The sequence below is a fragment of the Centroberyx gerrardi genome, chromosome 16, assembly GCF_048128805.1.
Source record: "Centroberyx gerrardi isolate f3 chromosome 16, fCenGer3.hap1.cur.20231027, whole genome shotgun sequence".
NCBI classification, from domain to species: domain Eukaryota; kingdom Metazoa; phylum Chordata; class Actinopteri; order Beryciformes; family Berycidae; genus Centroberyx; species Centroberyx gerrardi.
The window spans coordinates 17,906,433-17,929,069 of NC_136012.1; the positions used below are offsets into that span (position 1 = coordinate 17,906,433).

At 44.2% G+C, this 22,637-nt stretch overlaps 1 protein-coding gene across 5 annotated transcripts in view; it reads left to right on the forward strand.

Moving 5' to 3' along the window:
* Nucleotides 1–22,637, forward strand: part of atp11c (ATPase phospholipid transporting 11C (ATP11C blood group)) — a 43,627-nt gene that overhangs the window by 14,333 nt on the left and 6,657 nt on the right. For 4 of the 5 annotated variants that reach the window (XM_071917111.2, XM_078288961.1, XM_078288962.1 and 1 more), the window contains exons 2-28: nucleotides 1,895–2,014; nucleotides 3,526–3,615; nucleotides 8,387–8,467; nucleotides 9,665–9,772; nucleotides 10,816–10,944; nucleotides 11,578–11,666; nucleotides 12,414–12,464; nucleotides 12,909–12,973; nucleotides 13,086–13,167; nucleotides 13,248–13,398; nucleotides 13,535–13,732; nucleotides 14,516–14,686; nucleotides 15,178–15,386; nucleotides 15,583–15,654; nucleotides 15,777–15,850; nucleotides 16,006–16,109; nucleotides 16,268–16,449; nucleotides 17,069–17,335; nucleotides 17,549–17,726; nucleotides 17,877–17,979; nucleotides 18,096–18,241; nucleotides 18,590–18,649; nucleotides 20,024–20,151; nucleotides 20,952–21,087; nucleotides 21,177–21,242; nucleotides 21,429–21,532; nucleotides 21,659–21,815. In XM_071917111.2, the coding sequence (XP_071773212.1) occupies nucleotides 1,895–2,014; nucleotides 3,526–3,615; nucleotides 8,387–8,467; nucleotides 9,665–9,772; nucleotides 10,816–10,944; nucleotides 11,578–11,666; nucleotides 12,414–12,464; nucleotides 12,909–12,973; nucleotides 13,086–13,167; nucleotides 13,248–13,398; nucleotides 13,535–13,732; nucleotides 14,516–14,686; nucleotides 15,178–15,386; nucleotides 15,583–15,654; nucleotides 15,777–15,850; nucleotides 16,006–16,109; nucleotides 16,268–16,449; nucleotides 17,069–17,335; nucleotides 17,549–17,726; nucleotides 17,877–17,979; nucleotides 18,096–18,241; nucleotides 18,590–18,649; nucleotides 20,024–20,151; nucleotides 20,952–21,087; nucleotides 21,177–21,242; nucleotides 21,429–21,532; nucleotides 21,659–21,815 (3,321 nt within the window). Of the gene's footprint in view, nucleotides 1–1,894; nucleotides 2,015–3,525; nucleotides 3,616–8,386; nucleotides 8,468–9,664; nucleotides 9,773–10,815; nucleotides 10,945–11,577; nucleotides 11,724–12,413; nucleotides 12,465–12,908; nucleotides 12,974–13,085; nucleotides 13,168–13,247; nucleotides 13,399–13,534; nucleotides 13,733–14,515; nucleotides 14,687–15,177; nucleotides 15,387–15,582; nucleotides 15,655–15,776; nucleotides 15,851–16,005; nucleotides 16,110–16,267; nucleotides 16,450–17,068; nucleotides 17,336–17,548; nucleotides 17,727–17,876; nucleotides 17,980–18,095; nucleotides 18,242–18,589; nucleotides 18,650–20,023; nucleotides 20,152–20,951; nucleotides 21,088–21,176; nucleotides 21,243–21,428; nucleotides 21,533–21,658; nucleotides 21,816–22,637 lie in introns of those variants that run through there. The other variant, XM_078288963.1, reaches the window with a different exon arrangement.

Below are 22,637 nucleotides of genomic sequence, written 5' to 3' on the forward strand. Positions count from 1 at the left end.
AAATAGTAAAAATCAAATATAGCACTGTTCTTAACGGATTGTTTTTATGGCTGCATTACATTGGCCTATCCCATGTGTAAATAAATCCAAAACATACAATCCAAACATAGTAATTACATGTTAGTGTGTACTTGACGATTGAGGTATCACCTATTGCCCGGTAGCGCATTAAGTTTTTCATTGCAGCAGCATAGGCTCTCCCTTCTGTCTATTATATTAAACTTGTTCTAACCTATGATCATAGGCTGTGAAATTCTGAACACGTCAGAAGTGAACTGTTCTGTTTATGCCAGATGGACGACATGCCTACGCTACTAACGTTCTGTTGACTGCCACAAATTGGCTCATATTTTTTATGGCATACATTCGACCGCCTTTCTGATCCAGCAATTGAAACTTTTTTGGGGTCTTTTTTTTTGTTGTTTTTATCGCCAGATAATGATTGGTGGCCAGTTGATTGGTGCGTGGTGTAGCTCCTCTTGGGTATTATCTGTTTCTCTGCCTGGAGAGGTGGTTAGGGATAAGATAGAAGCCGAGGCGGAAGCAGAAGGAAGTAGCAGTTGTGGCCCCTCAAGGATGTTGACATTGTTACTGTCATCATGATTGTCCCACCCCTGTGGCTGTCCAGCCAAAGCACCAGGATTGTGGGTGTGGGATGAAGTCAGGAAGGAAACTTAGGTCACTGAGGGCATAGCCTAGGTCCAATTTTTCAGAGAAACATGGCTTTCCTCAGGACAGAAAATCAGTGGGTGTTTGTGTGCGTTTGTGAGTAGGTGGGCGGATGAGTTCAGTGAACTTCATCGCTAAGCCTCACAATGGATCACTCAGACTTCTTGTCCGGTTTTCCTCTCCTACCTTTTTGGGCCATCATCTATACTGTGGCTTTTGAGAATTAGGCCAGGAGAGTTCCTGTAAAGCTAAATCGTGACTAAGACCTGGCTTCCCCTCCTTTGCTCTGTGATTCACCCTACCTACCTTTTAAGGAACAGGAATGTCCAGGCCACCTCATGGTGAGGGGAGACCAGCGTGTGTCTGGCTGCTGACCCAGTGTCTGAAGTCTTTCCTATTTCACACATGCGATTAGACTTGTGTGTGCATGCGTGTATATATAGGCATAGATAGATAGATAGATAGATAGATAGATAGATAGATAGATAGATAGATAGATAGATAGATAGATATGCATCTGGGTGCACATGTTTATCATCCTGCCATCTGTATCAAGACAAGATAGCTGGACCCATAAATCTGAGCACAGCATTATCCTCCCTGGCAGCACAAATTTATTACTGGCTAATCATCAATGAGTGTCCACCTGGGGAAAAAAGAAATGAGCAATAGGCCCCTCACATTCACCATTTTGGCCCATTGACCCTTGTCATACTTTCCTTTGTCCCCTGTATGAAACATTGGCTTGTGTTCAACAGCTTTCCAGTGGAGCGCTTTTGAAGTCTTTCTAATTTTCCACACCTCAGTGGAAATTCTAATAGTTTAATTCTTGACCTCTAGACAGAATTTAGGCATCATCAAACCAGAATTTTTTTTTAAGGCCACAATGAATCCTTCATGATCAGAGTGGATTTGCTGCACCTAAAATAACAATGCACCAGTGAAAATAGCTCCATTGTTTTCAATGATTTATGCTGCACCCCCCATGCCTCAGATGGTGGGTCAAATGTTCAGCTTTTAGTCATGCTTGTTTTTTGTATGATGCACATTTTACCTGGTGCTCTTTTATTTTCTGTTCGTTCATGAAATTGGGCTGCCTCCTAGATTAAATATGCCTCCATTTCTAACCTCAGCGCCTATGTTGGAGTTTTTTTTAACATTTCTCTTTCTTCCCCTCTCTTTCTCTCTACCCCTCCCTCTCCCCCTCCCTTCCTGTCCCGTCTAGCTTGGTGGTGATGAGAGAAGGGTAGACAGTAGGACTATCTACGTTGGCCACCGGCCGTGCCCTGCCACTGAGGCATTCATCCCACCCAAGTTCTGTGATAACAGGATTGTGTCCTCCAAGGTAAGAAACACACACACGCACGCACACACACCTGGGCTACAGTCTGACCAGATACACACAGTGAGCTTCATATGCCTATGTTTCTTTCTCAGCTCCTTCATGTATACTTTTCACCTGTCTTGGCCCCCCTTCTGACATTCCTACTATCTTATCCAACTCTTTGAATGCAAATTGAACTCTTATACAGTCCTGAGTACGCCCCACTCCTCCTTTCTTTATTCCTCCTCCCACTGCCTCTCCACATGCTTGTCTTCCCTCCCATGGAAAGCCATTATTTGTCTGTCAGGAGAGCACTGTCTTTGGCAGTGAAATACATAGCTGCTATTAATGTACTGGCAGGGTGGGCGATTCAATCTTTTTCCCCTGGCTCTGATAGACGCCCCCCCTCCCCTAAATCTCTGCCTTTAGTCCCATGTCAGCGGAGGGCTGCAGGCCCGAGCAGGTGCCGGCTGGCTGGGTTATGGATATGAGGGGTGAAGGTGATGGGGAGGATGAAGCAGTGTGAGAGGAAGAAGGCAGTGGGATTTATAGTGGTGCAGAGGGTCCCAGTGAGGATGGGCCAATCAATTGGCTCCCGCCAGTGTGTCAGTGTAAACAGTCTTTAATTACCCCTGCTGTAGTGTTTATGCTCCTCCATGCCTCTGCCCTCCATCATCCTGCTGCTTTTGCGCTCTCCAACAACCAATCTCCACCTCTCTTCTCTCCCTCTCCTTGCTGCTGCACCATCACAATCATACACAGGCACTCACACCGCCACCCCCCTTTTCTCATTACTCTCACTCTCTTTTCTCTCTGGCAAAATGAGATGGGCCATTCTGCTACCGCTGCATTTCAACACTCTCCCCATGCAGACATTCCCCTTCATAAACAGTGCCTTATTGCTGTGTGTGTGTGCGTGTGTGTGTTTGCATTTGTCTGTGTTTTTCACCCTGATACTTTGTGGTGTGGCATAAAGTTACCACCAGGGCATTGTTTAGCAGTCTCTTGGGGATTTGGGCAGATAAAAGTGTCACTTCAGCTACTATAGTATCAGCAGTCATGGCCACTTAGAAAATAAATAAAAAAAACCCATGGAAACAGATCTGTAGCCAACGTGATAAGGTAATCGGCTCTCTATTCAGGGCTAGCCGAATTAGGGAGATAAGTCGCTAATCCGAATCAATGGAATACCTGTGGGCCCCCAAGGGCCGGCTCCCTGGGCCATAGGCAGATCAGAGAGGCACCAAGCTATTGAAGTCGCCTTCCCCCCTTAACTTCCTTCCTCAGCTCAGGGAAAATATACACATATGCAGGAGCCGGTGAATATTGAATGCATCTAATCCCTCTCCCCTTGCAAAGCCTTTCTCTAACCTCCTCTTCCTTGAAATCAGGTTGAAAAACATCATGCCAGGATGGGGAAATTACACAGCGATGAGCAGCATGAAAGGAGCCCTCAACACACTGTAGTAGATCCTTTGGTTGCTTTTCTCTGTCACATAATTGCTTCTTTCTTTTTTTTTCTCTCCCCACAGTATACAGTATGGAACTTTCTGCCAAAGAACCTGTTTGAACAGTTTAGAAGAATTGCCAATTTCTACTTCCTTATCATCTTCCTGGTGCAGGTAAGGACAGGCCTTGTCAGTGAACCAAGAGAAGTAGAGAGAATTTATGGGTGCCTTTTGTGTGTGTAGCTGTGGGTCGTGTGAAACTCGGTGCGTGGTCACGGCCTGTGAGTGCGACTGAAATGGTGTGTGTGAGTGAGTCAGTGTGTGGGTGCAAATTTGATATTTTCCTGTGGCCGTGGCAGGTGTGAAACAGTGAGTGGATGTGTGAAGTGTATGTGTGTTTTGAGCGGTATGTGTATTTATAGCTGGTGTGAAAGTGCTGTATTTTTCATTTAGGCTTGAGCAGTACGTCTTGAATTTTGCCATTGTTTTTATTGCCACTAACCAAATTCTAAAGATCTAAAACAGTGTGCTCTAATGGATTGCCCTTTGGAAAGTTGTAAAAAAAAATGTTTGTACTGGTATAGATCTTCCAGTTACCTCAGAATAAACAGTCATAAAACAAGAATGTTCCGTTAGGCTACACAGTGTGAACAACATGGTTTCCACTAGCGGGCTCGTTCAATAAGCATATATTTATTTCACAAGTGCAGCTCGAGTTGTTAACCAACGTTGGTGTTTCAGCCTTTAACCTTTAAAATGAAAAGGCACTCATCAGAAAATGAGAAGCTTGTTGATGGAAGACGTTCATATTGCTTTGAAGTCTCATAGGTTTTTGTCACTGGTGATAACATGGCAATCTCCATAACATTGTCCATCATGCCAGCCCTCGTTCTTATATGGTGGTCTCAAAATTCTGTGTGTATCTGTCTGTTTGCCTGTGTTTGTTTGTATAGTGTGTGTAGGCCTATCTTCATAAGTGGAAACTGTGAGTTGGCTAAGAGGGCTGACTAAAAAGCACTGGCTGGCATCCTTATTCCCCTGCTCTGTACACTTAAGTGAACTCTCGTCTCCTCTCCTCTCCTCTGGGAGCTGGCTGTTGATGGAGTGGGGAACAGAAGAGAAAAGAAGAAGAGCTGTTTGCCCGCATCTGTTCTCGCTCTTCCACAGCCCCTTTCTCTCTCTCTCTCTCTTTCTCTGATCCGTGGAGATGGAAACTAACCTCTCCCTCTCCAGCCGTAACCTAAACTAAAGAGGCAAACAGTCTCTCCAGTATAAACAGGTGCTGGTGTTGGGCCCACTCAGGAGGGACATGCTGTCTCTGGTAGCATTCAGACTGAATGAGCTCACTGAGTGATTTCTCCCAGAAGCCCAGTACTGTACTAAACTGGGCAATATGTGTGTGTGGTGCTGTCACAAGTAATTCCATCATCCTCAAGTCAATAGCAGATCGATGGCGGTGCTTAATTTTCCTCTGTCCCTTGTGTCCACCTGTATTTACAGTTGACTCTCTGACCTTTCCCCCCCCCCAGTTTGTCTGGTTTTAGTCTATAGTGCACACAGTTAATGGATATGTGTATGTTGGGGTGTAAACAAGATTGTTGGCTAATGCATGTGCTTATATGGGAGTAAACTATCATGCATGTTTGCATCACTCATGGAGACTGCCTATTGCACGCGCACACATAGTAGTATAGAACTTGTGCAAGCATAGTATGTCTGTTTGTGTGTTATTACATTGTATGTATGTGCTTCTGTGTGTGAAGTGTGAGTCAGTGGGTGTCCTGGGTTTGCTGATGGTGTTTACCCAAGCTGCCATGTGGTTGGCATTTCTCCACTAATCCAGCCTCTCTGGAGGGGCTCCTTATCCTAACCACTCAGTTTTCCCCATGCAGCCTGCTATTATATCACAGAGAGAGAGAGAGAGAGAGAGAGAGGGAGAGAGAGAGGGGGGAACATACAGGTACACACACACTCTGCACTTGCATCACACAGGCAGAAATAAACCTTTTCACTTCCCCTGAGAGGCTTCATGCAGATGCTCCACCGGTAACCAAGCGTCATGCATCGCACAGCTCTTTCCTTCCCTCTTTTTGTCTCTCCCTTTGTCACTGGGTCTCCTCCTCTATTTGTCTTTCTCCCTTTTTCTCTCTCTTTCTTTCTGTCTTTCTTTCTTTCTCACATTCCCCCCATCTCTCTGCAGCGCTGCACCGCTGACGTCAGCAGCCAGGAAGCCCTCTGTACTTCTGAGTGCCACAAATAGACACAGGCTGATAAAAAAGCACCACTCTCCTATAAATAGCCCTGCATGTCTTTGCTGGATTCTGATCGAATGGGAGTGGAGCAGGGGTGAGAGAGGGAGAGAGATGGTGATGAGTGAGCAAGAGAGAAAAGGGGAGAGAAAGGGAGAGAGAGAGAAGGAGTAGGAGGATGAGAGGGCCCCCAGCGCTGCCCTGAGACCTTAGGGACCTGCTGTCTGTCGCTCACTCTGACATACTTCCCAGCTCAGATGTAGGGCTCTGCGCTGCACAGCTCTGCACGTGTAGCAGCCTGATATCACACCAGCACATCTACAGCACACAGTTCACTCCTATGCTGTGATTTTAGGCTTGGTTGGTGGAGTTGGTGCAGAGGAGGCGAGGTATTACGGCTATCTGGAAGTTTGGAGGGGGGTCTTTTTCTTATTAATCGATGCGGATGTGGTTTGATATAGTCTGTGTGAAAGGAGGAAAAAAAAAAACAAGCTCTAGGTGAATTGAGTAACGTAGGGGAAAATGTTTGGGCAGAGGCAGCAGTAGTACAGTAGCTGAAGGTTGTGTGTAGGTTTTAGTTTTCTCTGGAGTATGGTGCTGCGGTATTTCCAATAATAGTACCAATGAGGCATCTAGGGATTCATACAGGGCACAACTACACCAAATATGATGGATGCCCTCAATACAGTTATGTCTGTCATATCTGTTTGTCAAGTTTGATTTCATGGCATGATAATTCACATGGTGTTGTAGTGTGAGTTGAAGAAAGGGCTTTTTTAGAATAGGAAGAAGAATAGAGATTGAGAAAAGCTGATTGTTAAATTGTTAAATTGTTAACCGTAACCGATGCCACACTACCGTTTGTGTCTTTTATAATCCTCTAATGAACACTCGGCATCAAAATTGGCATTAAAGTAGCAAAGATAAGTCAGTCAGACAACATGCAGGCTGAGAGTTGCCTTTATGGAATAGTCACTCTACACTGTGTCACCCTTTGTCAGGTTTTGCCATCTGGCTGCTGCATCAGAGGGACAAGCTGTCCTCAGTACTTCCCGCAATTGCTCTCTTAATTTCTATAATCAGCCAGCCTGAAGTCCAGCTATCTCAGTATAGGGATGTGGGCTATCAACTTATTAGATCGAGACATAAACTGCTCCATCACCATTCTCCGACCTTCATCACATCTGTGCCCAGGAGGGTGTTCTCCAGGTGGAGCCAGGCGAGGGCAAGCGTGACTGGGATAACCTAGCCTATCTTGGGAGACATTCAATAATCCACCAGCTACACGGCCTGGGGGAATGTGCCCAGTGTAATGAGTCTTTAACACAGAGCCCCATATAACATCCCAGTGTACACACACACACTGTTCTATTGAAACATTCAGTAGCCTCACCTCTGGCTCGCTACACCTGGGGCTACTGCAGCAGAGCTATTACTTTCTCCTCTGTCTGACAGGAATAGCCTACTACTACAGATATAATGCAGACTATCCTCTTCCCCCTGATTCTGCATTCCTCCAAATGGTTCGATGTGCACTAGTCCGTCTCTGCCTTCTAATTGATTTATCCCCCAGTTAATTGTAATCACAGTAAAGCTCGGGTAGGCTAGTAACTCACTGCCCTTGCATTTTATGTGTATGTGTGTGTGTGAATGTGCATGTGTGTGCGTATGTGTATGCGTGCATGTGGGGGTGTGTGTGTGTATGCCCGCACATGGACACATGCATGGCTTTGTATGTGTGTACCAGTGTATCTATATGTACAGTATGTGTCTGTATGTGCTGGTTTGCGCATATTGATTACTGAGTGAGCAGTGGGTTTGTCTCATTCTCAGTCAGAGCACAGGTGAGGAAAACACCAGAGACTGCTTCAAAACACGTCTCCTGCTCTTGCTTGAGCTGATGTCTATCTGACAGCTTGTAACGCTCCTGGTCAGAATACCAACAAGCCGCATGTGTAGGTGTTTGTGTGTCTGTGCGCCCGCTGTAATACACGTTCTGTCTCGGTGGGAGACCAGCCGGCTTGCTGCAGGATCGGGAATGCCTGGGTAAATCCATCTTGTGATGGCTTTAGGGGACACACACACACACACACACACACACTGGGCTGTTTGCACATGTTGGGGTTTTGGCTGGGAACTCTAGTCAGGCGGTGCTCCTGAGCCGGTTGTTTGGAATTACCTGGTCAAGGGTCCCACTTTCTTTCTCATTAAACGCACACACACACACCACCAGATTCCTTCACACACAGCTCCAGCAGGTGAGGCTAGTCCAGCAATGCTCTGTGCGGGGCCTCTCAGCAGGAGGAGAGGACCTGCTCCCATGTCTTGGCAGAAACACAGCAGCCCTGGCGCGGCTGCAGATTAAGCACTCTGTCCCTGGCCCACTTGATTAGAAGTTCCGTGGTCCAGAAATTGCGCCCTCGCGTCCCTCCCTTCCAGACACAAAATGTCTCCCCCGGTTCTCTCACTGATGAACAGATTTTGGAAATGGTAGAAGGGCCTCGCACACAAAGGGCTACACCCTGCATTTAAGAAAGAGAGCCTCGCCTTCAGAACCCTGACCGCACACTCCTCCCCCTGTGACCACACACGCATGTGCTGTGGTGGGACTTGGTAGTGATTTGTTCTATGCATAGGGTTAGTGTTGTTCAGTGTACTTTTCAAAATGTAATTTGTGTTTTCTCCTGTCCCAATAGGTGATAGTGGACACCCCCACCAGCCCAGTCACCAGTGGCCTACCCTTATTTTTTGTGATCACAGTAACAGCTATCAAGCAGGTAAGACACTGCCTAGTACGGCTGATGAAATTTTATTGTGATCGCTATTGCCATGTCCTCATTTCCTCACATTGTCTCTCATTGCATTTCATCATTCCTCCCTCTCCATAACATAATAAGTCCCTCCGCCTTCATAACTCCCTTGCTGTGAGTTTTGTATAAAGTACGTGACTAATGCTCTCTTGGGTTTTGTATTAATGTGCTCCGCTGGTGAATTCTGATTGGGGAGAAAAGGGAATACACTCTCTGGGAATGTGAGCAAATGGAGAGAGAGAGAGAGTCTATTATACAGAGACAAATTATCAAGGGGAGTGTCTCTTTCTCACACACTGCTGCAGCCGTGTCCCAGCTTTAGATGTATTGTTTTAGGATTGGCTTTTTGGTTAGCCTACCGCTGGGGCTTTGAAATGCACAATAATGGGTAGACTTCCTTCCAAAAATATATGGGACACACTGATAGTGCTGGACTGCCTTTAGCCAGGCTTTGAAGTGGGACACCGGGGCGGTCTGCCTTCCTCTATTAGTCAGGCTGAGGTGAACCGTATAGTTCCACTGTCCATCCGTGGAATGCCTCTCCTCTCTCTCTCCCTTTCATCCTCCCATCCACCTGGCATCGTCTCTCTGCATCACTCCCCCCCCCCCCCCGACTTTCTCTCTCCTCCCTTCACCTTTCCCTGCAACCCCACTCTCTGGCTCCAGCTCTGCTTTGGCACGCGCTTTGGGTCCCCTCTCTACCCCTCTGCATTCCTGCACCACCACCCTCTATCCCGATCACTATCTTAAACTACTTATCAAGTCTACACTAGGCTTGGTACCCTACACTGCTGTAGCCTCAGGAATTGTTTTTTGCCCTACTCAGGGTAACATTTTCATAGTACACTGTTCCAATGCACTGCTGGACAATCACCATGCATGTCCTTCTACCGCTGCACCCACTGTGCATGTCATGCTGTTATTATGCACATAATCATAAAACAGGAAATTTGTACAATGTACTGTATATTGTATATCTTGTTCTATCCTCCTACACAGTGTGAGATCCTGTTAAGTCTATTATGTATGCCAGTATGTACTTATGTTACTGCGTTAGTTGTAAGATTTATCCTGTGTACCAATGTCATAAAGAACAATTCTTGCACATTTGTTGTACTTTGCGAACAAAGCAATACAGATTCTCATTTTGATATTCCGTGTTAGGGATATGAAGACTGGCTGCGGCACAAGGCAGACAACGAGGTGAATAAGTACCTGGTGACAGTGCTAGAGGACGGCCGGAGAATACGGAAGGAGAGTGAGAAAATCAAGGTACCTTTCAGCAGCCACATCTTAGCCAAGATCCCCTGGAATAAATATTCCCTTAGAGACGAGGCCAGAGAGTAGCTGCTGGCAGCTTGGCATGACTGTGTTTGGAATATATGCAGGAGAACGTGCTCTCTCTGTTGAGTAGATGTCCCAACTAGGACTGTGCCGATATGAGAATTTCAGAGTACGATTACCTTGACCAAAATTATCTCGATATACAATATTATCTCAGTTATTAAAAACATAACAATTTTTAAAGCAGTACTGTAATATGCTTCAATCATTTAAAAACAAATTTATCATATCAATCACAAGACAGTTGACTTTTTTCTTAAATAACAAAATTATAAAATGTTGGTTTAGCTTATAGAAACTAAGGAAATCGAAACAACAGCATCTAAAATGAAGTCAAATGCGTCTCAAATAAAGTGCTACTGGTCTGTATCCACTTTAACTCAATCAGCAACATGAATATAACAATTTATTAAAGGGCTCTCGCTTTTGGGGAAAATAAAACATCAAAGATGACAGACTGGAGACGTTATCGTGGTGGTCACGGTAATAAAAATGAGTGGCGGTGTCATAACCGTGATTGTTTTTTACCACGATAAATAGTAATTCTGGTTATTGTCCCTAGTCCCAACATGGGTGTAATGGTCATTGATGTAGCCAAGGTGGGGTGTGCAGATAGTTGCTGTAATTAATTGTTGTCTGTCTGGTATGGACGATCTAGTATGGACTAAGATCTTCTAGCATCCTACCGCTGGGTTTCAGACTTGAGACATATAGAAGTCTTGGTGTTTGTTTCAATCTATACGGAGTACCAAATGGGTGGGATTTGCTGCATCAGGACAAAGTAGATGGTGTCAGGTAAGTTATCAGTCGCAGAAAAATACACTAAATTTACTTTGATTGTCTAAACTTTGTGGCACTCGTTGTCTTGTAGCAAACCCCACCAATCTGGCACCTAAAAAGTAGGTGCAACAAACCATGAAAAATCTTTACAAGTACTATTTGACCCAGATGAGTTATGTTCCTTTCGCCAGGTTGGAGATGTGGTGGAGGTGGAGGAGGACGAGACCTTTCCCTGTGATTTGATACTGCTGCAATCTAGCCGGGATGATGACACCTGCTTCGTGACCACAGCCAGTCTGGATGGAGAGTCCAACCATAAAGTAATTTCAACCGTTCTGCTGTTCCTAGATAACATTATACAGTAGTTTGTATTACCCCCATAATGTTTTTTTGTGGCAGTGGTGGTTGGGTGGTAATTTTGGTTTTGGTTCCATGTCTGTCACTATTTTGGTCCTAATTTTGGCTTCAGTGCAGGATGGTAAAACTAAAGCTGTTCTTATATTATTAAAGTGAAATTTTGGTATTTATAAATATTAGGACTATTAGGATTAGGGGAAGGGGTAAAAAGGAATATTATCTAATATTTTATGTTTTTCCAACAGTGGTTGCAATCTTCTCCCTGTAATTGACTGTCACTGCTTAAGGAATATAGGGTATATTATTTGTGTAGTTCCTATAATTAACATAGGGATTTGAATCTATTTAGCACCATTATTTTCAAAGTCAATTAACATGTATTTGCCACCCTTGTTCTCAAAGCAATTTTTCTCACTCTGGTCCCTTAGCAGTGTGCGTTTGTGCCTGTTGTGCTTATTTATAAGTCACAGTATCTGTCTTTACGTTTTACTGTGCTTTCTGTGTTTGAGTGGTAAGTGAAGGCTAAAATGACCACTTGACCTGAGCCACATAGCACTCACACTCTTTCTCTATCTCTGCCTCTCCTGCTTGTCCAGACACACTACACAGTGCCAGACACAGAGAAGGATCTGGAATCTCTCAACGCCACCATCGAGTGCGAGCAGCCGCAGCCTGACCTCTACAAGTAGGCACTCATCACGTGGTCCCAACAGATTTACACTCCAAGAATGCGTTGCCTATGGTTTGTTGGGCATAGGATTATCACAACTGCCAATTGAAAAATGTCCTAATTGACTCTAATAGTAACATGTTGATAGTAAAGTGGAGACCTGTCAGCAAGCCATACTGACATATTATGAGTGGTGCTGGTGGGTCTGGTATGTCCGGGAGGCTTCCCAGAAAATGAAGGGAAAGTTCAATTGGACAGTTTTGGCCTGACCAGCTCAGAGGTGATTACTCATTTATGAGAATCTAGGCTCAATCAACAGAAAGCCTTTGGCTCCCCCTAGGGGCAAAGAGTAGGACATTGCCATTTAGCCAGACATCAGAGTGGTGTTTGAGACGTGCTAAGGAAGTCGTAGTGCCAGATGCTGACTTTTCAGAATCAATAAAACCGACAGGGTTATTGCCAGTGCACTGCTGGCTAACCACCAGTAATTAGCTGGCTCCCTAAACTGTGCACCCTCCTGTGAGTTCCTGGTGATGGGCAGATGGTGTTGTGTTAGACTTTGCAGGTGCAATGATGGGTACTTATAGGTTTGTTAAGTAAAGGAGGAGTCCCACATGGCTTGACTTTTCATACCACAAGTTCAGATCCAGACTATTGTTGCCAAAGTGGAAGGCAATATATGCACCATGACAAATATCACATGTATTTTGTTTGTACAAATTCCTTTGGTTGGTAATTGTGGATGGATTGTGCTTGTTCTAGGTTTGTTGGCCGAATGCACATATACAAGAACGATCAGGAGCCTGCAGTGAGGTGAGAGCATTTCCCTTTTTGATTCTTCCCCCTAGACACAATCACCTAATTTTAGAAAAAAAAAATCAAAGCGCAGTTGCTTAAGCACTCACTTGTTTCCCTTTGCATTACCATCAAATCATTATTTCACTGATCCTTTATTGCAAACAAGCATTAAAATAAAACCAGGCTGGCACAGCTTCAGCCAGCACTTCCAAAGCACTCTCACAAGCATTTGTCATTGACTGTTTTGTAATGGCAATATAACAAAAACGTCACTGTGTCCTTCTCAAGAACATTGGGACCAGTGTAAGCCCAGACTGCAGTCATATATTGCCACTGGCTGTTTTAGACTTGATGCTAGCTTTGCTGCCAAGTTGCCAGTTGGAGCATGGAGCGGCATGCCCATGGACTGTATAGCTTCTGTGCAACTAACTTGTTCTGTATATTGATGTGGTTGTTCAGGTCTTTGGGCCCAGAGAACCTGCTCCTGAAAGGGGCTACTTTGAAGAACACTCAGAAAATCTGTGGTGAGTAAAAGTAACTTGACTTAATCAAACTGATTAATGGTTTTATGTCTAAGGATTGGTCAATATCTAAAAGCCAATCCCCATCCTTCTGCTCCTATTCTCCCTACTCCAGGTGTTGCAGTTTACACCGGCATGGAGACAAAGATGGCTCTCAACTACCAGGGCAAGTCTCAGAAACGCTCTGCAGTAGAGAAGTAAGTTGGGAGAATTAGTGTGCATTAAAAGAAATCACATTACCTGTGGTACTGACTAATTTCAATTTACATGTTTTCAGGTCCATCAATGCCTTCCTTCTGGTTTACCTTTGCATCTTGGTGAGCAAGGCCCTGGTGTGCACTACACTCAAGTATGTGTGGCAGAACAAACCTGGGCAGGATGAGCCTTGGTACAACCAGAAGACCCAAAGAGAGAAGGACACCAATCTGGTGAGGACACATTGAACAGTGAAATAGTGCTTTTTTATTCTTGAACTAGTTTTTAAATATTTTTTGTAATTGTGGTGATAAAGATTTGAACATGTACATCTAAATATGTTCCTGTGTTCCCCTTTTTTTCCATCAGTACCTGAAGATGTTCACTGACTTCCTGTCCTTCATGGTGCTCTTCAACTTCATCATCCCTGTGTCCATGTATGTGACTGTGGAGATGCAGAAGTTCTTGGGCTCCTTCTTCATCACCTGGGACAAGGACTTCTTTGACCCTGAAATCCAGGAGGGTGCACTGGTCAACACCTCAGACCTCAACGAGGAGCTGGGACAGGTCAGGCGGATGGATAGAATCAAACATTAAACATTATTGGAATGGCAGAATGGCATATGAGGGGCATCCTGGTGGCTTAGTGGTCTAAGGCCCATACCATGTAACTGTGACGTCCTGGGTTGGAATCTGGCCCAGGACCTTTGCCATATGTCACCCCCCTCTTTCTCTCTCCCACTCTCTCCTGTCTCTCCACTTTGAACTGTCCAATAAAGGCACCAAAAAAATGACAAAAATAAGATAATGACGATAACTGTGGTATACAAGCACTTGATTGTGTGTCTTTATCACTCTTTATCACACTTTGGTGTAATCTGCTGTCATTGTGTGTCTGTGAAAGTTATTTTTAAAATTCCTGATCTGTGTGAATACAATTGCTTTGATAACCAGTAGGATGATTTAAAAGGTCAGTGGGGTGCTAAAGAGAGTTCAAGTTTTTTTGTGGGTGCTTATATTGTTAACCCACCAAATGATATCAGTCTAAATTAAGAAAACATCTGTGACTGTGAAGTATGAGCTGCTCTTAATTAGACCTGATTGGCTGTGCCGCCCTGACTTCTCCTGTTTTTATTGCACTTCTAACTCAAACAGTGCAGCCATAGATCAGCTGCACTTGGTTTGCCAGATAATTACTTTAATTTAAGGTGATGCTTTGTTAAACTGATTTATGCAGTGTAATTCTGTCAGGGAGTAATTGTTCAATCTTATTGTTTGAGCCTGTTAATTGGGCAAATGTATTTTTACAGCTTTGAAAGAGCCTGTGATGTACTTTCACATTGCCTGCAGGTGGAGTACGTCTTCACAGACAAGACAGGCACTCTCACTCAGAACAACATGGAGTTCATCGAATGCTGCATCGATGGTTTCCAATACAAGTACCGGGACGCAGGCTCAGAGTTGGACGGATTCTGTGTCACAGATGGGCCTGTGAGCAAGCTGCAGCAGAAAGCTGGCAGGGTGGGTGGTGTGGTATCCCTCCGTCTGTTGTAAAAGACACACATACACACACACACACACACCAACCAACATATGGCCATTACATAGCTCGCTGCTCAGAAAGACCCTTCAGAGGTCACCCACATACACTCTCCTTGACATGTCAACATATGCACTCAACATGGGGGGGAGAGGGGCGTGGGTGTGTGCTCTTGACATGGACACTCAGCCACCTGATAACACTTTACAAGCTGTTGCATTTCAACACCTGCGTGATAAGAAGTCAATTTAGACAAACAGTTGTAAATCCATAGTTGTAAATCCATTAATTTTAACTCCAGCTACTGTATATGGCTGCATGTGTGTGGCTGCAAGCCCTCAGTTCATTTATAAAGTTTCAGTTATCAAGTTTATTTATTAAAATAAAGTAATAAATATTTGATTTTAATTCAATAATATTTATGTTATTAAATAGTTCACTCTATTAAGCCATATTCATGTTGTGTGGCTAGGAAAAGGAAGACCTGTTTCTGCGGGCACTGTGTCTGTGCCACACAGTGCAGGTGAAGGAGTCTGCAGGACCGGGTCAGGGCCAAGAGGATGGACTGACAGACCAGGTGGATGGCTTGGAGCTGGATGGAGAGGTGGTTCGACCAGAGGAGCAGAGAGGCTTCATAGCCTCCTCACCTGATGAGGTGGCTCTGGTCAAGGGTGCCATGAGGTGAGAGATGGGTGTATGATTATTAATTCAGTCAGATTGATATTATCATTATACCAAGCTGACAAATCAGGTGAATATGAATAAATGCCTGGTATAGTTTTAAGTTGCTAGAAGAGTGGTTTACTATTCTTTATAACATTCATTCATACATGAATACATAAATGGTTCATTCCTGACTCTTTGTCTCCACCTGCAGGTATGGCTTCACATTCCTTGGTCTGGAAAGCAAGAACATGAAAATTCTGAACAGGAACAATGATGTTGAAGTGTAAGTCAGTATTTGTAAATAGACTGAATAATATTTTTGTTCTTGACATTTGTGTCTTTTTGAAATGCAAATTTATGCAAAAGTTTTTATTTCAATTTTGGACTCTTGATCTCTTTCCTTAGGTATGAGCTGCTTCATGTGTTGAACTTTGACCCAGTGCGAAGGCGAATGAGTGTAATAGTCAGATCTAAATCAGGTGAGCCTGAGATTACTTTCAGGTTTACTGCATTGACCCTTGTCTGTTGGTGGCCCTCAGCCCTGACCATGCTCTGTGTGTGTGTGTGTGTGTGCGTGTGTGTGTGTGTGTGTTTGTGTGTGTGTGCATGCGCCTGTGCCTGTATGGTTTTCCAGGTGATACTCTGCTCTTCTGTAAGGGGGCAGACTCTTCCATCTTCCCACGTGTCCGACAGGAAGAGGTGGACAGGATACGCACGCATGTGGAGCGTAATGCTACGGTGGGTCACACAAGCCTCCAGTAGCTTCTATCCTAGCTTTCCTGGATACATTTACATGTGTATATGACAAGGCTTTAACTTGAGGTTACTGATTTCAAAACTAATTAATTCAGTGCTTCTTATTGTAACACTGGGTTGTGTGTGTTTCCTTTGTGCAGGAGGGCTACCGGACACTGTGTGTAGCCTACAAGCAGCTTAGTGCAGACGAGTATGCCCAAGCAGACGCAGGACTGAGGGAAGCCAGGCTGGCCCTGCAGGACCGAGAGGAGAAGCTCATGGCTGTTTACAACCAGGTGGAGACGGGCATGAGTCTCATAGGAGCTACCGCTGTGGAAGATAGGTGGGTGCTCACACAACAACATAACCACATAGCTCTCTCTCACTCACCTGTTCCCTTTTAAAGCTCTGTTGACTATCTTGCATTTTAGACATCTCACATGCTGCTATTATCCTTTCTCATTCCCCCTCTCTTCCTCTCTCTTATTAAAGGTGCTATGTTTATCATTTTTAAACATCAATATATCACTGTCAAATTAATTGTGAAATGTTAAGACCGTGACTTATGTCACACCAGTGGTATTGCTAGTGCCAGTGTTTCTTAAAATTAAGACCACATTTCCCACAAACTCTGTTGGTTCTTGTTGCAAAGAGGAGGCTGCTACTTGCCCCCCACCCCAGCCCTCCTCACTTCAGCTCAGTTCACGCTGGAAGAACAGCAGTCCTCTTTCTTCTTTATGCCATAAAGCACTCTCCTTTTGTGCTTTAAGCAATACAGCAGATTTCCCATGAAATCCAACCCAGTGGCACACAATGTAAAACGCAGTGTAGAGGCAGTAGAGGCTGCCAATTTTCTTGGCAATGCTCTTATTTGTTTATGGTGATTATACTATTGTTTCAAAATTAATGTGGTAACCTTTAACCTGTCTTACTCATTTCTTTCTCTTTGTCCATATCCCCAGGCTTCAGGAGGAGGCAGCAGAGACCATGGAGGCTCTGCAGGGGTCAGGCATGAAGGTGTGGGTGCTGACGGGGGACAAGATGGAGACGGCCAAGTCCACCTGCTATGCATGTAGGCTGTTCCAGAGGAACACGGAGCTGCTGGAGCTAACAGTGCGCACCCTGGAGGATGGAGGGAGGAAGCGGGAGGAACGACTGCATGAGCTCTTGCTTGATTACCATAAGAAAGCCGTACAGGACGCACCACCAGCCAAGGCAGGCGTCACCAGGTCAGTATCCAGGCTGGTGTCATTTCAGCCTTTTTATTGACATACGTATTGCAATAGATTGCTGTTTTAGGTTATGGTGATAATTTAACCAACCAAACAAAATCTTTTGAATTGATGTTGTAAATGGAAAAACTAGTTCACCACTCTGTTCAAAGTGCACAGATTATTGGCATTAATTAAATATCAATTCTCAATTGCTTCTCTGTTTTGTAGGAGCTGGTCTACAACCAACCAGGACTATGGTTTTATCATAGATGGAGCCACTCTGTCTATGGTCCTTAACTCCTCTCATGACTCCAACTCCAGTCGCTATAAGAGCCTGTTCCTTCAAATTTGTCAAAACTGCACTGCTGTGCTCTGCTGCCGTATGGCCCCTCTGCAAAAGGCACAGGTCGGTGGCATCAGCTGAACATATTTCTTCATTAATGATTTACTAATTAAATGATGCTAACATATATGATAAAAGTAGGGAATTTTCATGGTGAGCAACTGTTTCAGATTGTTCCAATTGTCCCCCCTGCCTATCTCTCTCCATCTTTAGATAGTGAAGATGGTGAAGAACTCTAAAGGCGGCCCCATCACCCTTTCTATCGGAGACGGAGCCAACGATGTCAGCATGATTTTGGAAGCTCACGTTGGCATCGGTAAGGCATCCAACGCCAGAGCTGACTAAGGGATCTCTAAAAGAGTCCTCCCAAATGGAGGGAAAGGTCATTTTTCATAGAAGGCATTGTGTAATTTTCTGTCCATGGTGTTCCAGGTATTAAGGGTAAAGAAGGCCGACAGGCAGTGAGGAACAGTGATTACGCCATCCCCAAACTCAAGCACCTCAAGAAGCTCTTACTGGCACACGGGCATCTCTACTATGTTCGCATTGCTCACCTCGTGCAATACTTCTTTTACAAGGTAGGAGGCAGTCTAGTGAGGAGCAGACACTGTTTGCTATCTTTCTCCAAACTGACTGCATGATTTTTATCAGACCAAGGTCTTGTTATTGGATTCAGCAAAGTCTGTGTTTGTCCCAAACAAACTTGCACCCTCGCTAGATTTGAGGATTATGTGGCTGAGTGTTTTGAGAGATACAGATTTAACAGAATCAGTCCTCTTAAACAGCTTTTCAGATTTAATTCTAGTTGATGTACTGCATTTTTCTAAGTATAACACTTAAGTCAAAAATGGCTCCACTAAAGAGGTGAAAACCTATGAATGCATTTGATGTCCATCAGTATAAGCTCTTTCTCTGTTTACTTGCAGAACCTTTGCTTCATCTTACCTCAATTCTTGTACCAGTTCTTCTGTGGATATTCGCAGCAAGTGAGTATGTCCTGGGGCTCGCTGAGGTTCAAAGATGCTCTGAACATGAAAGGAGGCAGAGTGTCCCCTTGAATTCACACCACCTGCTCCTCCTGAATGCCAAACTCTTCCCCTCAGATTGACCCTCCCTCTCTGCTCCCAGAATGTCTGAAGTATGATTGATATATACTGTATATCTATTGATTTAGACTACACAGCACTGTTAAATATTAAAGACACACTAGCATAAACACACACAACGTTTGCTGTATACTGCCACCATGGTACATGCTATATGGGAAATTATGTCATCCTGGTGGCGTCTGTGTGTGGACACGTTCTTGTGAACACAATAACTCAAGAACAATACATGATAGAAACTTCATACATACACCACAGGTATCCCCTATAGAGTAGTAGCCTATCAGCTGTGTATGCTTAAGAGTAAATTAGTAAAGTAAATTATATTTACCATCTGTATGTGACATCAACCTCGTCCACCTCAATCCCCTTGAGGTTTTTGCGATACACTGGTGTTGCCAGCATATTCTGCCATTTTTCATTCAGCCATCACGCCTCTGAGCTGCTGAATACAATTTGGCAACATCCATGAAAGATGTCTGAGTTGCTGTGGACACCAATCTGCATAGCTGCAATCCCCAGCTTCGTAGCTTCACTGATCTGGTCCTCCATGAGAGCGACCAACAGCAAAACGACAATGAAAATAGGATCATGACCGGAGAAATTTTCTTGGCCACTAACGGAGCTAATAGAGTAGCTGATCTGATTCGATTTTGGAGCACCTTGTTGCTGAGATCATATTATACCACACATTTGTTACGTGAATACATGTATGTTGACATAGAAATATTAGCTAATTAATGTGTTAATTAGCATAATTAATGGACACATCAGCATAACTGGTTATGTTTAATATATCATGGTGATTATGGCAGGATATTAGGCAGCTCAAGTGCCTCTTGTTTCACTATGATAGTACTATGACTCATCTTTCATTAATTTGGCATGTCTTGCTCTTATATGTGAGGCTGAACATTTCATTTTGTTTGGTAAAATCTGTCCCTCATGCCACTTGATACATCAGACAGTTATATCTCACATGGCCCCCAGCTCAGATCCAGCTTGTCAGGCCCATTTGTGTGTATATATCAATGCTTTTTGTTGTCCATGTGACCCCACAGCAAAAAATGCAGATAACCCTCTTGCTGTGTAGCTTGTGGCTATGCTTGCTTGTATCGCAGTACAGTATGTGTAAGGATGATGGTGTGTATGAGTCTTGTCCTCTCCATGATATTAACCCCTGGTTACCCCATCCCTCCTCCTCCCTCCCCGCTCCTCCTCCTTCACACCCTCCTCCTGCTCCCATCCTCCCAGCCCCTCTACGATGCAGCCTATCTGACGATGTACAACATCTGCTTCACCTCTATGCCCATCCTGGCCTACAGCCTTTTGGAGCAGCACATCTGCATTGAGGTTCTGCTGGACAATGCTACCCTCTACAGGTACACTTTGGGAAGTGCCCTTGCTGCAGCCCATTTCCAACTGCTGTAGATGCTCTTGCTATGTTGTTCTCTTTCCTTAAAAAGGAACAGCACTCATATTTACAATTTCCTGTACGTTATTCCTTAGGTCTAGGACAGTTCAATCAATATTTGTGAATATTAATACCTCTCTCCCAAAGCCAGAAATTAAGACTTTGTGATGCCATCAATTCTAAGTTTTGGAGCTGTTCAATACACAATAAATTGGATACTGATTTTGTGGACCCACAGAATATTTGAGTTTTATATGTAAATAAGCTACAGGAGTTGTACAAAATAACAGAAACGCCATATGAAAAAGGAATCATGTAAAGCAGTATGTGTCAGCGTTGAAGGTCTTACAGTCACCACTTTTATTTATCAACAAGCAACATAAAGCAACTAAAAGAGACCAAAATGTCGGTGCCAAAATTGCAGGTGCAATCTCAGGTCACTTTCGAGCCAGAAAATATACACAGAAATTCCCCTGGTCGCTTTCCCAGTCACCAATCAGGAACATCTTTCCAAATTAATTTTTTTATGGAGCAACTACAGACTTTGTACCTGATGACATTAAGTTTGTTTTTTTGGCTTTGGAAGAGTTGTTCAAGTTTGACAATTTTGTATTGGTTAATAGACTGGACTGTTCTAGATCATTGGAATAATATACAGGGATTTATCAATAGAGTGGTGTTCCCCCTTTCATGGTTTAGATCATATGCAAAGAGGCATAAAATAATGACTTACTTGCATGTATGTCTTTCCCTCTTCACTTTCTTTAGGGGGATTGCCAAGAATGCCATGTTGCGGTGGGGACCCTTCCTCTACTGGACTTTACTGGGAGTCTTCCATGGCTTGCTCTTCTTCTTTGGTGTCCGATATCTCTTTAGTAACCCGGCGCTGCAGGACAATGGCCAGGTCAGTCCCCTGCTTTAATGCCCCTCCCAATTGATTAAGCATACTGAGCCTCCTAAATACGTCTGCTCATTTGTCTTGTTCAAATCCAGGTGTTTGGGAATTGGTCATATGGAACGATAGTCTTCACTGTCCTTGTCTTCACTGTCACGCTAAAGGTAAACTACTCCCCCTGTTGTTGTTTATTCCAAATTTTTGTCATTAGAGCAGCCTGTTCAGTAAACAGATCATGTCTGACTGATTCTTTTTTCCTTGCTTGAATTATCTTGTATAACATTGACTTTGGCAAGCTGTGTTGGATGTTTGACATCTGCAATTCATCACACTTTTCTTTACCAATCTAGCTTGCTCTGGACACAAGGCATTGGACTTGGATCAACCACTTTGTCATCTGGGGCTCCCTGGCTTTTTATGTGTTTTTCAGCTTCTTCTGGGGAGGCATCATATGGTGAGAACACCCCTCAGGATGAAATAAACTAAATAACCACCCAGGTTTCCCTATAGCCAACTCAGTTCTGCTCCACTCAACCGTTGTAGCTCTTCAGTGTAAATCGAAGTGTTCCCTCTCTTCCAGGCCCTTCCTGAGGCAGCAGCGTTTGTACTTTGTGTTTGCCACCATGCTGAGCTCGGTGTCAGCCTGGCTGGTCATCGTCTTGCTCATCCTGCTCAGCCTACTGCCTGACATCCTGCTAGTGGTGCTCCGCAAACCCCGCGGCCCCCACGCACGACAGGTATGACTGACGCACACATGCCCTCACACACACACATTTGTACTATCCATCTCTATTCATTCTCTCTCTCTCTCTCTCTCTCTCTCTCTCTGGCTCTCTCTTTCTCTGTCTCTCTCTCTCTCTCTCTCTCTCTCTCTGTCTCTCTCTCTCTGGCTCTCTCTTTCTCTGTCTCTCTCTCTCTCTCTCTCTCTCTCTGTCTCTCTCTCTCTCTGTCTCTCTCTCCGTCCCTCCCTCCCAGATTTACCATGGTATATTACTTAATCCTAAAGCTGAAATGTTACAGGACTTTGTTGTGATATTTTGTGGTTGAGGCAAGCCCTTTGTGGGTTTGCATTCTGAGGTCATACTCAAGATATCTGTTGGTATCCTATCATCTTTTTTGATTCAGTCCTTTGCATTTTGTTCCTGGAGTTGGCTATTTGTCTTCACAAGGACTCGGTCGTTGTTGATGCAGCCCATCCATAATCGGGCATTAATACCAACCATAACAGTCTGATGCAAGCTGTTGGGTCAGGGATACGGCTGCATCCCCCACCTTCCCTCGAGAAGACAATCTTCCCAAACTTTCATTCCAATTAGCTCCCCATGAGGCACATGAGTTTTGCCTCCATGCAGTTGGAATGGTTTGATGTACACATTGTTTTATTTTTTTTTTAGTTTGAGTGTGTTCCATGATTTTTTTTTTCAGCTCTGTGTGCCTAGGCTTTTTTTGTTAAACTTCTTTTGACTCAAAATGTTTTGCACGTATTTGCAGTTTGACAGAGTCAAACTGCAATTTTGTACAATATATAGGCTTATAAAAAATTAACAAAATGCTTTTAA